Here is a 16281-nt window from a genome sequence, read left to right as displayed (position 1 = left end):
TGGGGATCACAGTTATTGAGGAGTTTGATGTGGCTACTGCTTGCATTATTAAGTGGTCATGATGCACCACAGGGATTTTGGTTTTCTGGGGATAAATTCTCAACTGCAAATTGCATACGTTGTGTGCGGTACCTCTTCACGCACGAGTGATGTGACATTGGTTACGGACTTTCGACTTTCTTTGCTCTTTTCTCTTTGTCAGTAAAATAGCTTTTTCACAAAGCCAGCAGTGAGTGGCTGCGGAGAATTCACAAACGTTATGACCAGTCATAATTATGAATGCTGATGGGAAAAAGTGCTGCCGAATCCATTTTACCTTAAGTATGATCGATCTGAGAAACACAAAAACTGTTTCTGGACACCCTGGACACGATAAAGGACTGGCGGATCAGTTTTGCTATTACATTGAATTACTACATAACAAAACCGAATAAAATTTGTTAAGCAACTTGCACTGTTTGATTCATATCAGAACCAGTTGTGTCTTTGTCAGCGTCTGTAAAATCAGAGCATTCTACTGAAACGTTCAAGCAATCAAAATCCGCGTAGATAATTTAGGAGACTTTCATCTTCAGTTGTGCTGCTGGAAATTTGACAATGATTTTACCAGGCTCCGGCATGACTGTACGCTGTGATTTTTCACTGATAACACCACACTAAACGTTATGCCTGGTGAGTAGTTGCAGAGTCTTAAATACATTCAGGCAACGTCTGCAAGTAAAGTTTTTATGTGCATGCTTGTTGTGTCGGTTAAGTTACCGCGTAAGATTCTTTATCCATACGTAGTGCGATATCGAATTATGATTCTTTCATTTCACTAAGCAACAACTAATTAATCTGAACTTGTTCGCGCTGTTCATATGGGGATGATGTTAGCGGATCAGACCCTTTGTCATACCTGAACACATCAACAGCGATACTTGTGTTGAGTGTTTCAATGTGGCTTTGGTAACCTACACATGAAATTCATTAACATCAAAGTTGAGTTCATCTAAGTGTTGCTAGTATTTTCAAGGCGTATCTTGGTGATGACTAGCAGGATATAGCGCCGATAAAATTGCCCATTCAAAAGAATGATTGACAAAATTTTCCACGTTTATCACTAATCTTGGCGGGAACCACTTGTTGGTATGTAACTGGATCCACGAAACGGTTGATATATTTAGAGATGTACCTCGTCCTGTGTACATCTTTCAAGAGTCCATCCTGATCTTGCGTTGGTGTAGTTTTCTAACGTTTCGAGATCATTTTCAATGCTTTGTCAATTTTATCAGGATTGGAAACTACTGCAGTTGCTTCATTCCTGGTTATTATTTCACCTGTTTATGGTTATAGTTTATTGTTGTGGTGTCTGTGCTTGCGCAGCCATATATTTTTAGTTTTATTTCTGCGCGCTTTATAGTACTCACGAATAGATCCACAAGGCTGGCAAAGTTGATTACGTGATTTGACACGGATGCCACATTTAAGGCAGGTGTCGTGCACGTGGACCTTCAGGTAATATTTATGTGTGTTTTGTAGTTCTCGTAATGGCACGTTAATTCAGAGTTCTTATTTTCCGAGACAGGCAGCTTTGCATTTATTGCATGCCAATGCCACGGAGCTTTCCATATATTCGCCTGAGCGTTTTATTTAGTTAGCAGAAGCACTGCTAAATTTCAGTTGATCAGTCACTGTGGGTTTTTTTATTTCTCCTCCGCATCAGGTGGTACACGGATTTCAATACTAATCGGATAACGAGCCTCATAGAGTCCATTGCGCAACTTTATGATAACTCGAAATTTCAGATCAGATTTTTTCCGAAAGAATAACTCATTACTGCAATCACTGGCATCATCAAACGCCTTTGCAAATACAAGCAAGTTAAATAAATTTCAGTACCTCTAGGTCCCAAACGAGTTCGAATGACCCATCATGGAGATCAAATTAACCGTCAGTGAGTACTACACCAACTCGAATACGACCATACTTTGTGCGCTGGAATCCAATGACATCAATTTTCTTAGGACGCTGGTAAATTTCCTCGATCGTTTTTGCTTCTATGCTTTTGGCAATAGCTTCATAAAATTGTTTCAGGTGCTCGCCTTTCCTCTTCTGCGGCGGTGTAATGCCTTTTGTATAACCACTGAACAGAAGTGAGTTCGGATGCCATTCCTATCCTCATGACCCAAAAACATGTTTTATTAGTTCGTTCTTGAACCATCTCTTCACTGATCTCATCAGAAACGTCTCTCGAGTCATACGCAGTGGGCGAGTTATATTTCTTTCGAGGATTTACTCTTTCATGCAAGATATTCAGCAGATTCTTTTAGTTTTATTTGCCTCAAAATCTCCAATTTAGTTTGTTCTGTTTCTAACGTCACTCCCAAATCCACAAACTTTTCAATGTGGTTCTGGAGTTTTTTTCGAAGAATGCATATATCATCTTCTGTACTGCTTCGATAAAACTATATGATGCAGTCAAACGATACTCCGATCTTAATTTATATCCCTTTTTTGACATTCCATTTCTTTGGCAAGTTTACGCCAATTCTACAAAATAAATTACATTGTTTCAGTATATTTAGTGAATCAATGTCCTGGCTCTTTTTTTTTGTTGTCATTTCTATATAAACCACAGCAAGCGATTTTTAAATACAAAAATATTCATAACTCAACTTTTTTGGTCAGTACAAAACCATTGCTGTAAAGAAAATCAACACAGCTTTTTGATATAGTAATACAAACCTGTCAATAGTCAGTATTGATCAAAACACAGTACATTCAGTAATTACACTGAGGCTCACAGTCTCAATAAGATAAGTAAATTGTAGACTCCGCTCCTCATGACAGGATAATGTGACGTAATGTGTGTACTCACACACCTGCGGGGTCCACCTTGGATGCGGAAGGTCTCGGGTTGGAACCCCGGCAGAGTCATACCAAAGACTTGTAAAAATGGTAATAGCTGCCTCGCTTGGCGCTCAGATTAAGAGGTTAGTGTTAGGACTGGTCGGACTGGTGTCAGAATAATGTGACTGAGTGGCACATGATGGTACATGTCTGCGACATTATGTCCAAGTGATAGACATCACTTTAATCTGTCACAGTGCGGACATCGGTGCGATATGACTGGACATTTGTTAAAGCTACGTGAAAAATCCAAATTACACACACACACACACACACACACACACCTCTGCGGGACAAAATTAAGCGATCAAAAGGCAACGCTCGCGTAGGGGTTAAACTATCATATGGGTGGAGTCGAGGACGGGTGGAAGGGCCATAAAGAGGGTCATCGGGGCCTTTTTATACTTCAGTACTGACCACAGCTTGCACTTTCAATATGGAAAGTTTGATAGCCATGAAATTACAGGTCTGTTTGTAATATGACTGTCAGTCAAGCGACCGAGTTGACTAGAGGAAGGTCGATATGAAAGTCCCCATTACCAGGCATCGTGATGTTTGCTATATGCATTGTAGGCAAGACCCAAAGTATATGACAAATGTAATGCTCTTTGCATCTTAGTTTTCATACAACAAGACAATTACAATGCAGTAACTCAATATTTCAATGTCGTAAAATACAACATAATATTGCTTTATTTTAGCTCATATAAAATACATTTTCCGTAAAACAGATTGTTCTTGAACATATAAATGACAATTTGTTTATGTTAATAACATATAACTTTAAACTCGTTAAGTACTATACGCGATATTCAACAATACTTCCCTCACCCACCAATTTGTATTTGTATTGCCAATAGCGAACGTTCATAAAAGAAATGATTCGATATTGTTTCAATCAAGTATCGTTGTTCCGAATAGCGAAATTCACCTTGATTCTTCAACTTAGAGACGAAATTGTCTTATCTGCATATTTGGTGAAGCTCTACTGTTTCGCATTTTGCATAGGGTTAGAATTTTAAAAAAAGTAATGGCTATTTAAATTAAGACCTTGTTTATCTTTAGGTCATGTTCAAGAAACTTTAATTCTCCTTATTTTGTTATATGACTGATTGGTGTAATATAGGTTATAGAGTATACAGTTTGGCCTTATTTCAGACGTGAATCTTTAAAAAAAAAACCTGTTCCACTTGGTTATTTTCATTTCATGGGTTTCATAGGTAAATTGTAAAAATGAAAGAGCCGATTCATTGAATTTTCAGAAGCTGATACAGTCTAGTATGGTAAATTACATTTCCTTATTTTAATAACTGCTAAAGATACTGTACTTTGGACCAATTTGAGCTGATATTTCAAGTACGTGGGAGCAGTCAATTTGGTTAACTGCGTGCTTAGATTATGCACAGTTTCCACAAGTGCAATATCCAAAGAAACTACATAAAAGTAACATAGGGGTATGCCAATATTCTCTCCATTGTGCATGCCGCAAATGCAAACAACTTCCCCTTTCATCGGTCACACTCTCAGAAGTTCATAATATCTGTAGAGCGCCCCCTTTCTCGTACACATACATAATTTATTCCGTTGTCATTTACATGTTTGCATATCTAAGAAAGAAACTCCTACCAAAAGGGCAGATATAAAAATACTTTGATTCATTTGAAATTGTTTACTAACTTTTTTCGAAGTTTCCTAAGTCATTTACACTTTTGATGGGCCAGCCGATTATTTCAATTTCGATTAAATGGATCCCTCTCTACGCATCAGATGTGTTCACCCTAAATCAGCCTCGATATCTCCATGTTGAGTATTATTTAATGTGTATCCGTCTCATCTTGTATATGTAGCTCGATCTTCTCAAACTCTAGATTGAAACTCGTGCAAGAAAAGGGATATAATATGGCTCCATCTCACAGGGGTCTCGGGGAGGTGTACAACTCTAAAGGTGCAACAATTTAAATGACATCAATTTTTATGTGTTTTTGAAACTTTTTATAAATAGTCATAGTACTAAGAAACAAATTACTTAGATAAATGTTTGTATAATAGCTCAGAATATGAGAGTACCATATCAGTGGAATATTGCATACATTCCATTCTAAATAACATCAGTTGGAATGAAAGAGGATTTTGGAATGGTGATTCCATCTCTAGAGTCCGCATATGGAGAAGCTAAGTTGTTGTCCATTTGATTTATATTACCTCCCCAAGCGTCATAAAAAAATCCTAATGTTTAAGTAAACTATAAAAAATTCACATTTAGTCAATACTATTGACATACTTACCTGGTCCAGAATTTGTTTTAATTTATTCAATTCATTTGAAAAGATATTTTTCTTTGTGTTATATATAATATCATACTAGCAAAATGTTTGTCTGTCGACGTTGTTGTTCAAGTCTTCTCTGAATATCCCAGTTATGACTTGTTAATATTTATATAGTTTTGTACTTTGTAGGGTATCTAAATACAAGCTGTATTTATAGTATTGATCCTTTTAAATGTAGACAGGGATAATTAATCACAGAATAGTCAAACATGTTTACATGATAATCTCGTGTAGTAAAATGCACCTTTTTGTATTTGTCGTGTATAAATTAATGCAAGGGGACAATATAAAAATTTATTATGAAGAAGAAAATACGGTTTTAACATTAATATTTTGTGCCTTATGACCAATTCATGAGTAAATGGTATGTCTTTAATGCATGTCAGTTCCAGGTGCAGAACATGCTCATTCACAATTTCGCGGTCAATCTTGAGGATTAAACCTCGAATGTATGTCTATATTTGCCATTCGGACCAACTTTGATATTTAGAAAGCTACGATTGATCAAGATAATGCGAATGCATTGACCAATTTTTATTCATAATTCCTCGGTCAATCCAGTCGAAATAATACCGATGTGGTCTGAATAGATTACGGTTTCTTTTTTAGAAGACATTTCCGGCATCAAATTGTATGCTTATTGCATAAATTACTGTGTCGACAAACATTTGAGGTACATTGTTGCCTCGCAGAAATATGAGATTGTCAAAATTAAGGTATGATTTCTATATACACCTTTATGAGTTCAAACCTAGATGTATTGGGAAGTGGATTCGTTCCATATTTACAGAGGTACTTTTGGACAATTTAAATCTAAATGACGAGAGCAAAAAAAAAAAAACATTAAGTTAATGTATGAACAATTTTCAGACTTTTGTTTTATTGTTAACACCTATAACAAATAATATAAATACGTGTTTTATAGTATCACCTTTCTATGGCAGTGATGTTTTAAGTTTTTTATCCACAGTTTTATTGGTCATGATTCTGTTAAAAAAAAATCTTCTCAGCATGTTTTCCAGTGACCTGATGAAATGTGAACGAATTTTCTTATTTCAATAATTATATTATTCAGTTGTCAAACTTGTATTATGTTATGGATATTAAAAGATTTCCGATACTCCACATATTTTGTTCTTTATGGAAACAGCAAAAAGATGCTCTGGGTCTCGTGCTTTCTCAAAGGACTTAAAAGCAATTCAGCGAAAAATGAGGCACTTTAACTTTTGCGGTAATAGACGTTGTGTGCTTGGGCATCATTAAAATCAACTTACAGCGTTCACGCGCGATTCTGTTTTTCTCCCCATTAAACTGAACTAGGATATGCTTTGAGCATATTCGAGAAGGTTGGTCTGAATAGCACAGTTATTTTATTTAATGCTGACCATTATTATAAAAGAGCAACATGTAATCCCGCGCGTGAGATGACCAGTAAAAGGATAATACTGAATGTACGCGCATGTGAGGTAGACACCATCGCATGCCCTGATATTTATTTATTGAAGTTGATGATGAACAAACAGGAAAGTAAAATATTGGGAAGGAAATATGCCTGGTATAAAACATACATACACACAAATACTTTCCAAACTATCTGCTCTAAAACTTCCATTGTTATTTTTTTAACTGCAACATGCGTTGACATAAGACAAACATTTTACCACACACACCTTTATAAACTACCATTACCTCCCCCCCCCCCTTTCAGTAAATTTTCCATTATTATTGTTATTTTGATCAATATTAAACGGCAAATGAATCGCGCCCCATTCATGGAATCTGGTAGACTCCCCTCTAAGATTCATTTTCCAAGTAACCGCCATACTAAATTTTTCATTCCAGTAGATGTTTCCCGTATGTTTCATACATTATGATGCTTGTCATGTGAAAACAAAATTTAAATGAAAATGACACTAAGTGCTGAGAATAGAATGTATGATTTTTTTAAATAAATAAAAAATTGAAATTGAACATTATCTGTTGTCTGTATCAGGTTCACCTTTTCCGTGGAGTTCCCCCTGCCTGAGCCCAGATGAAGGATACGAATCCCCTCTCAACGGAAGCAAAAGAAAGGTGGCTACTTCACCGGACTGTATCATGGACATGCCGGGACTCCTGGATGATTTCTGTAATAACAACCTCCTGGTTTCTCTTGACTCCACTCCAGTTCTTCTCCCATGTAAATCCATCCTACCCAATTTCTTCCAGTTGTATCTCCTACTAGACATCGTCATGTACCAAGTATCTGACTCCAGGACCAGTCGTCACAAAACCGTCCTTCGGGAGTTGTGAACGGATCCTGTGTTTAAAATCGATGTATGAGTTCAGTGCAAATGTGCTCATTTTCAAATCACATTCACAAAATTTGGAGAGGAGATACATTAAGACACCGAAAATTTGAGAATAGTATCAAGCTTGTGTGACACAGAATAGAAACTTGTATATGCTTCTATCCATATTAATTTGTTATCAGAGAGTTAATGAATATCAAAAGTATGAAGAAAATTTTTTTTGTTGTTTCTCTTTGCATTTATCAAGATGTCGGCGTTATTCAACTTTTCATACATGAATTTTCTCAAAAAGTAAACGATTGTATGCATTTAAATGGGTATGAACATAAATTAATCAAGGAAATATATGTACTATATGGAATCGTAGCCGCTAACAAATTAAGGAAATATGTGTACTATATGGAAACATAGTCACTACTAAATCAAGGAAATATGTTATATGGAATATTGGTTACTGCTAAATCAAGGAAATCCGTTATATGGAATAATGGTTACTGCTAAATTAAGAAAATATGTTATGTGGAATAATGGTTACTGCTAAATTAAGAAAATATGTTATGTGGAATAATGGTTACTGCTAAATTAAGAAAATCTGTTATATGGAATAATGGTTACTGCTAAATCAAGGAAATCTGTTATATGGAATAATGGTTACTGCTAAATCAAGGAAATCTGTTATATGGAATAATGGTTACTGCTAAATCAAGGAAATCTGTTATATGGAATAATGGTTACTGCTAAATCAAGGAAATCTGTTATATGGAATAATGGTTACTGCTAAATCAAGGAAATCTGTTATATGGAATAATGGTTACTGCTAAATCAAGGAAATCTGTTATATGGAATAATGGTTACTGCTAAATCAAGGAACTCGATGTGCTTTTGAATAATAGACGCTACTAAATGAAAGACGCTACTAAATCAAGGAAATCAATGTTCTGTATGGGATACTAGTCACTACTAAATACTGAGAAATGTCAGTGCATAAGGTTACCTTTTTATATCTGTAGGACCTTTTCGGGAGCTAGATGTTGTAACCATAAAGCTAATGTGCAGGCAATCAGATATCAAGGTGTCATTACATTGGTGCGTTTATTTCTTTAATTAGTTTTTACTTCTAACTTGGGTGTCTCGGCCTTAACTTGCTGAGGAAGAATATCATGCATTTATTCTTTGTAAACATTACAAAGTTCTTGGGAGCCCTGGGTCTGTCCGTTTGAATCTTGACCCCGTCAGTGTAGGTATTTCAAAAAGCTCTCCAGTAGCTTCCCTTTGATCGGTGGTTCTTCCCGGGGTCGTCTTGAATTCTTCCTCCATCGAATATACCGCTGTCACGTGCTGAAAAATGGCGTAGATTCCACAAAACCACACAGTTCTTAGTTGTTGTTGTTGTAGCGTTTAACGCTATGTTTCAGCACAAGATAGGCTATACATGGCGGCCAGTATTAATGGTGGAGGAAGAACCCGGTAAAAGCCCGGAAAGAACCACCGAACCACGAAAAGCTACTGGCAAGCTCTCTCACATACCAACATAGGCCGAACCCGCGACTCGAACCCACGCAGACAGAGGTGAGATGGCATTGATCCGTTACGGTGAGCGCTTTAGAAAAAGTTCTTAGAAAAATTATTAGATAAATGCTGGTATTCTAGTCCATCTTTAGAAATAACACATAGCCTGATGTTATCACATTATTTGCTAAACATTAAGCAGTACTTAATATCTCACTTATATTATAAACTGTGTATTGCGATTAATATTGCCCCTTTTGTATATATTAAATTATTATGGGATGGTGACATAAATTGTGGAAATAAATAATCTTGAATCTTGAACTTTGATAGTCATAAGAATGGACATATTGTGAAACAATAGCACTTATTTTCAAATAAAATAACAAAAAATATCCTTATATTCGATACACATTCAGTTTCCACAAGATTTCAACCACATAGTATCCTGTACATTTTTCGGGGAGCTTTTTATTGCTTGATGCGCCCTCCGGCATGTCGTAAAAGGACACTAATGGAAACAACTTTTCTGCCCGGGATTCGTCCCCTTATGAGTTTGATTTCTATTTAAAAATATTATTATTTTAAGAATTTTGCATTTTTTTGCCTTTGTCTTTTTTCTTTGTTGGTATGTTTGCGATATTTTTAAGCTTTTTACCTAAACGTGCTTTGCAATATATAGACAGGATTGACCTGATGTACTCTGCACTATATAGACAGGATTGACCAGATGTACTCAGCACTGTATAGACAGGATTGACCTGATGTCCCGTTAAACCCCATGTACATTTTGATCATTTAGGAAAGTTAGCTCTTTTTCCTTAATTTCTGAGAGACTTCAACACTCATTGACCAGTTAAAACTCTATATGATTGTTTAGACGTTGTTTTGTTGTTCTGGGTTTAACACATTTTTCAGCACATGATAGGCTAAAAACGGCGACCAGTAAATATATTCTAGTGGGAACAAAACGCGGGAAAATCTGGGGTGAACAACCGACCCACGGGAAGCTACTGCCACGCTTTCTCACATATCCAGCTGGTCGATCCCGGGACAGACCGCTCTGGTGGCCTAGTGGTTAGAGCGTCCGCCTATGATAATGGAGGTTGTGGGTTCGATCCCCATTCGAGTCATACCAAAGACTTATAAAAATGGTACCAACAGCTGTCTTGTTTGGCGCTCAGCATTAAAAGGTTAGTGTTAGGACTGGTCGGCCTGGTGTCAGGATAATGTGAGTGGGTGGGACATCATGCTACTACATGTCTGCGGCATGATACCCCAGTGCTAGACATCATTTTAACCTGTCTCACTGCAGACATCGTAGCGATATGACTGAAAATATTGTTAAAGCTACGTTAAAAATCCAGATCACATGCACACATACACACACATATGATCCCGGGACTCGAGCCTAAATGGACAGACCACTCAATCATCTGGAGACTCTATTTTAGACTACTTATGAATTTTCTTGCATTAGTTCCATCAACTTAAATATAATCCTGTGATAGCATATTTGTATCCCCACGCTTTAGTGTGGTGATATTTTATAACCATCCGTCTGTCCTTGACCATTTTGTCAAAATCAATGGCTTGAAATTTACCAACTTGTACTTATTTGGTACATCTAGCGACCATTCGCGGAGTGGCGTGAATTTAGGGCCCCATGCCAAAGTCCCTGGAAGGGGCTCAAAGGTCTAATGTAAAAATAAATAAAACAAAATAAAAATAAATAAATCTTGCAATTGCAATAATATTTTCGAATAGGTTTTATATTTTTTACACCAAACTTTTTACGTGCATTACATAGGCGTCCGCAGACATTTTTTAAGGGATAGCAAAGCCATTTTTCTTGGGTGGGGTGTATGTAAAGGTACGAATAAAGTGAATGCTTTCACCCATTTAAAATGTTCCCTGACCCAAATCCTGAAGTTGCGGTTATAATGCGATTTTTTAACATGTTTTATCAGATACTAATGTTTTGGATTGGGGAAACAAGAATCTAATCGCCGTTGCTCTGAACACGATCACCTACATATGGAATGCTGAAACACGTGACTGCTTGCAGCTGGATTTAAAAACCACAGAATCAGAAAACTACTACGTGACAGCTCTGACATTTGACGTCAGTGGGGCGTTCCTTGCAGTAGCGGATAACTTGGGTGACATATTTGTAAGTGTATTTTGATATATTAAAATTTATCACTGGATGAAAAATGATGGCGCCACCATAGTGGCGATATCACGTTTGGAACTACTTTCTGTTTCCTTGTGCATTATTTCTGTCTTTATATGTGTTCTTCAGTATTTCTATATTATCTTAGTCTCCTCTCTTTCTGTCTCTGTCCCTGTCTCTCTGTCTCTCTCTCTCTCTCTCTACACACACACACACAAATATATATTTCCTTAGATATCTTTTAAATCGGATTCTCATTCTCTCTCTCTCTCTCTCTCTCTCTCTCTCTCTCTTCCCATCAGGATGAATATATCTTACAATATGTTAAGACTGTTGACCCAATATACACTTAACGTGATCAATGAAACGGCGCCATAAAGTTGTGTGTGTGTGTGTGTGAGAGAGAGAGAGAGAGAGAGAGAGAGAGAGATTTGGATTTTTAACGAAGCTTTAACAATATTTTAGTCATATCTCTACGATGTCTGCAGTATAGCAGTTTATAGTGATGTCTAGCACCGAGGCATCATGCCGCAGATATGTAGCATGATGTCCCACCTAGTTAAATTATCCTGACACCAGGCCGACCAGTCCTAACACTAACCTAAGAGCGCCTAGCGAGGCAACTGTAAGGACCATTTTTATAAGTATTGGGCATGACTCGGCCGGGGTTCAAACCAGCCACCTCCCCTATCCGAGGCTGACGCTATAACCACTAGGCCGCCGGAGCGGTCCGCGCCATGAAAAGTGCATACTAATGAACAACAAGCATCAAAAAGAAGGCCTCAAATTTTAAATTTCGTACAATTAGTCGTCCACATGAATCATGCAAATTGTCAATGACTGAACTTGCATGACCTGTTTCTATTTAGTAATGTTTCACTCGTACAGTATCGCACGCCTGTTACACTCAACAAATAATGATACACGTTTACTCACAATCATTAAAATGATATTTAATGTTATGCTCTGAAGCCTATTGGAACGTTCTGTCATGATGCTATAGCATTCCCATCCAGAAATGTTCACTGTATCAAGCCTGCGCATGAAATTGTGAAGGAAAAAAATATCTTCATTTTCGCATGAAAACATTCATTAATTTGACAAGATACAAAACAAATAAGCCTATAAAATTATTGTGCATTTTTAAACTCGACTCGCGGAAGGAAATTGATGAAAACTCATCTCTGCTGTCTGAATATTGGTAATTTACTCCAGTTTGTTATGTCAGGCATAACAATATCATCAAAAGAACAATGGCGTAAAATACCAAGAAAAGAACAATAAGAAGTAAAACTAAGGGTATTGCTCATTTGAGAGTGGATGTGTGGGGTGGGGATGGAGGGGCTGTGAATCTGTAACACAGAATCCACCTATATACAAGCATGGCTTAAATGTTAACTTACAGAAGTAAATAAACTCACCTTTGTTCACAGAAGAATATGGATATAAACCAGTCTCTCAAATGACAGAACTTTATCCTACCACAGCATATGTCGAGTATCAAATCAGTGTGTGTGTTTGTGTGTGTGTGTGTGTGTGTGTGTGTGTGTGTGTGTGTGTGTGTGAGAGAGAGAGAGAGAGAGAGAGAGAGAGAGATTTGGATTTTTAACGTAGCATTTTTTATATATAAAAAAAAGATTAGTACGTCGAATGTAAAGTTAATGATACAGGAGTGACGTGAGTGATGAATTAAAGTTATGTTTGTACAATAAAATTTTTCCAAAAAAAAACCTATATATTTCCTGCTTTGCAGTCTCGGTTAACACGACTCTGAAACTAATTTCATGGTAGGCTAATGAAAATCTTCTTGCATGTAAATTTCAGAATATAACTGACTTCTGCTAAGTGGTATGTTGAACGCAATAATTTCATTACTATTAATTGCTTAGAGTAGTTTAAGGCCATAATTTCTATAATATTCGTTGTTCTGTGTTGTGTTCAAGGCAATATTTAATATTATTCATTGCTTTGTGTTGTGTATAAGGCATGACTTTCTATACCATTCGTTGCTTTGTGTTGTGTATAAGGCATGAATTTCTATGATATTCATTGCTTATATTTTGTGTATAAGGCAATAATGTCGACGCTATTCATGGTAGGGCTATGAACTTGAGGGCATGTATTATTATGACTCTGTGGTCTTAAAACAAGTAACAGAAAAAAGCCGAAATCAACAAGTTTTGTAAAATTCAAGAAACAATTTTTCCCTAAAATACAAAGTGAAAATGCAAATAAATAGTATACAGTATTGCGTATTAAATCCCAAATAATCCTATTATTTCTATATAAAGTCCTAATGATTAAAGTTCTGAATAAACTTTAGTGGTATTCCAAAATGAACCCAACGCTGTAAGTGTTCATGTACCTGTGATGGCCTGACTAATAATGATGTGCCAACAGTCCTTTGTTGAATCACAATAATAGTATGTAAAATATATCCTTATTTTAATTTCACTATCAATCTAAGTATCTATTTTCAAGAATACTATTTTAGATGAGCACTTTGTATTTCCAGTTAATAAATAATTTAAATAAATAAATTCCAGCTCAAATTCAATACTGGACACAACAATAAGGCGGATTCTGCTTTAGATGTTACTGTGGGAATATATTTTTCCCAATAAACAAGGTTTTATACCAGATCTAATCACAGTCAGCACTTTTTATATATAAAAAAACAACTATTACCTAATGGAAAAATTAATTCTAGAAGGTTACAGATGATTACAAGACAAAATCTTATGTTATAATTAGAATATACTGTTACTAAAATTATAATAAAGAACATGGTAAACACAATGTCCTTGGCTCTGAGCAAGATAATAATCCTAATATCTATCCTTCGGCCAGAACAAGGTAATCAATGTTGTTTACAAAACTGTCACTGATTTTGGACAAAGTCAGCAACAAAATACAAGTCTACATAACCCACAGCCTATCATGAAATAAAAACTAAAAACAACAATATAAATTAAATTTGCATAACAATATCCCCAACAGAATCTTGCCCAAGTATAAGAAGCAGGTCACAGTCACTTGTATTTTACACATACTTTGAATTTGTTTCATTTTTTATTGTTTTTGTTGTTATTTTGGTTTCTTGTGCAATCTTTGTAGTGAATTGATGCAACATGTCGAACATTTGTAGTCCTCTGTATTATACTGCTGGAGAATATGCTTGTTTACTACCTTGCTTTTTTCTTTTCTTCCGTCCATTCTTCCTTTCTTCGTTACCTTCTACCGCTCCGGTGACCTAGTGGTTAGAGCGTCCGCCTCGGATGCGGGAGGTCGTGGGCTCGATCCCCGGCCGAGTCATACCAGAGACTTAAAAAATGGTACTAACAGCTGCCTCGCTTGGCGTTCAGCATTAAGAGGTTAGTGTTAGGACTGGTCGGCCTGGTGTCAGGATAATGTGACTGGGTGGGACATCATGCTATATGTCTGCGGCATGATGCCCCAGTGCTAGACATCACTATAAACTGCCACATTGCAGACATCGTAGCGATATGACTGAAAAAATTGTTAAAAGCTACGTTAAAAATCAAAAATCACATCACATCATTACCTTCTTCCCTCCTTATCGCTATCATTTTCGGCTCGCTGTTATATAACGTTATTCACTTTATTTGTTTTAACTTCAGACATATGACATTGAAAAAATGAAAATGGTCTCCAAATCTTGTGGTGGTGGTAAAGGGTCAATAGGAGTCCTGCGGTGGTCACAGTCAGCATTAGCATGGTAAGTCGTGTCCATCTGTCTGTCTGTATATAGATCAATCAAGCAAGCACACTGTGACAAAGCAAAGAGCAGAATTGCAGTCTTTGATTTCTAAGCTCTGAAAAAGTACTTTGAGCTTCTTAAACGGGAATTTGATGTCCATATCGCTGTACAAAAAATGGCTCACTTTCATTTTCGCATTAGACTGAGACAAGTCGCTACCCAAATTTTAGCACATTTAAATACTTGATAAATCATCATAAATTCTGACCTTCGATTTGTTCCGAACGTTTGTTATGGTTGGTTTGATTGTTTTATTTTTGTGTGTTATGGCACAGTAAAGTTATTTGGAGCCGGAACCATTGGAGTAAAGTACTTTGTGTAGCGACACGCGGGTGTAGCCGACTAAGGCTTATCCCTTTTAGTGGAGAGGCTGCAATGCAAACTGCTGAACCTCCGCGCCTCCACTTGCTTAAAGGAAAATAATTCAATTTACCTTGTTCAGAAAAGTGCCGTTGTCAATAATAATAATAGACTACTACTAAAGATGGTTGTCAATAACAATAATAAACTACTACTAAAGATGGTTGTCAATAACAATAACAAACTACTACTAAAGATGGTTGTCAATAACAATAATAAACTATTACTAAAGATGATGTCAATGACAATAATAAACTACTACTAAAGATGGTTGTCAATAACAATAATACACTACTAATAAACATGGTTGTCAATAACAATAATAAACTACTACCAAAGATGGTTGTCAATAACAATAATACAGTACTACTAAGATGTTGTCAATAACAATAATAAACTACTACTAAAGATGCCAATGACAATAATAAACTGCTACTAAAGATGATGTCAATGACAATAATAAACTACTACTAAAGATGGTTGTCAATGGCAATAATAAACTACTACTAAAGATGGTTGTCAATAACAATAATAAACTACTACTAAAGATGTTGTCAATAACAATAATAAACTACTACTAAAGATGCCAATGACAATAATAAACTGCTACTTAAGATGTCAATGACAATAATAAACTACTACTAAAGATGGTTGTCAATGACAATAATAAACTACTACTAAAGATGGGTGTCAATAACAATAATAAACTACTACTAAAGATGATGTAAATGACAATAATAAACTACTACTAAAGATGGTTGTCAATAACAGTAATAAACTACTACTAAAGATGGTTGTCAATAACAATAATAAAGTACTACTAAAGATGATGTCAATAACAATAATAAACTACTACTAAAGATGGTTGTCAATAACAATAATAAGGTACTACTAAAGATGATGCCAATAACAATAATAAACTACTACTAAAGATGTCAATGACAA

General features: G+C 36.1%; 1 protein-coding gene across 2 annotated transcripts in view; it reads left to right on the top strand.

The window, feature by feature from the left end:
* The window catches only part of LOC149806890 (cell division cycle protein 20 homolog), a 41341-nt gene that overhangs the window by 10162 nt on the left and 14898 nt on the right, over positions 1–16281 (top strand). For both annotated transcript variants that reach the window (XM_089931860.1, XM_089931788.1), the window contains exons 2-4: positions 7213–7347; positions 10990–11192; positions 14837–14934. In XM_089931860.1, coding sequence (XP_089787986.1) covers positions 7213–7347; positions 10990–11192; positions 14837–14934 — 436 coding nt within the window. The remainder of the gene's footprint in view (positions 1–7212; positions 7348–10989; positions 11193–14836; positions 14935–16281) is intronic.

The sequence above is a fragment of the Sinohyriopsis cumingii genome, chromosome 1 (genome assembly GCF_028554795.1).
Source record: "Sinohyriopsis cumingii isolate HCF-2022 chromosome 1, ASM2855479v2, whole genome shotgun sequence".
NCBI lineage: Eukaryota > Metazoa > Mollusca > Bivalvia > Unionida > Unionidae > Sinohyriopsis > Sinohyriopsis cumingii.
Note: the sequence above shows the minus strand (reverse complement) of the source record. Positions and strands in the feature narration are given on the sequence as shown.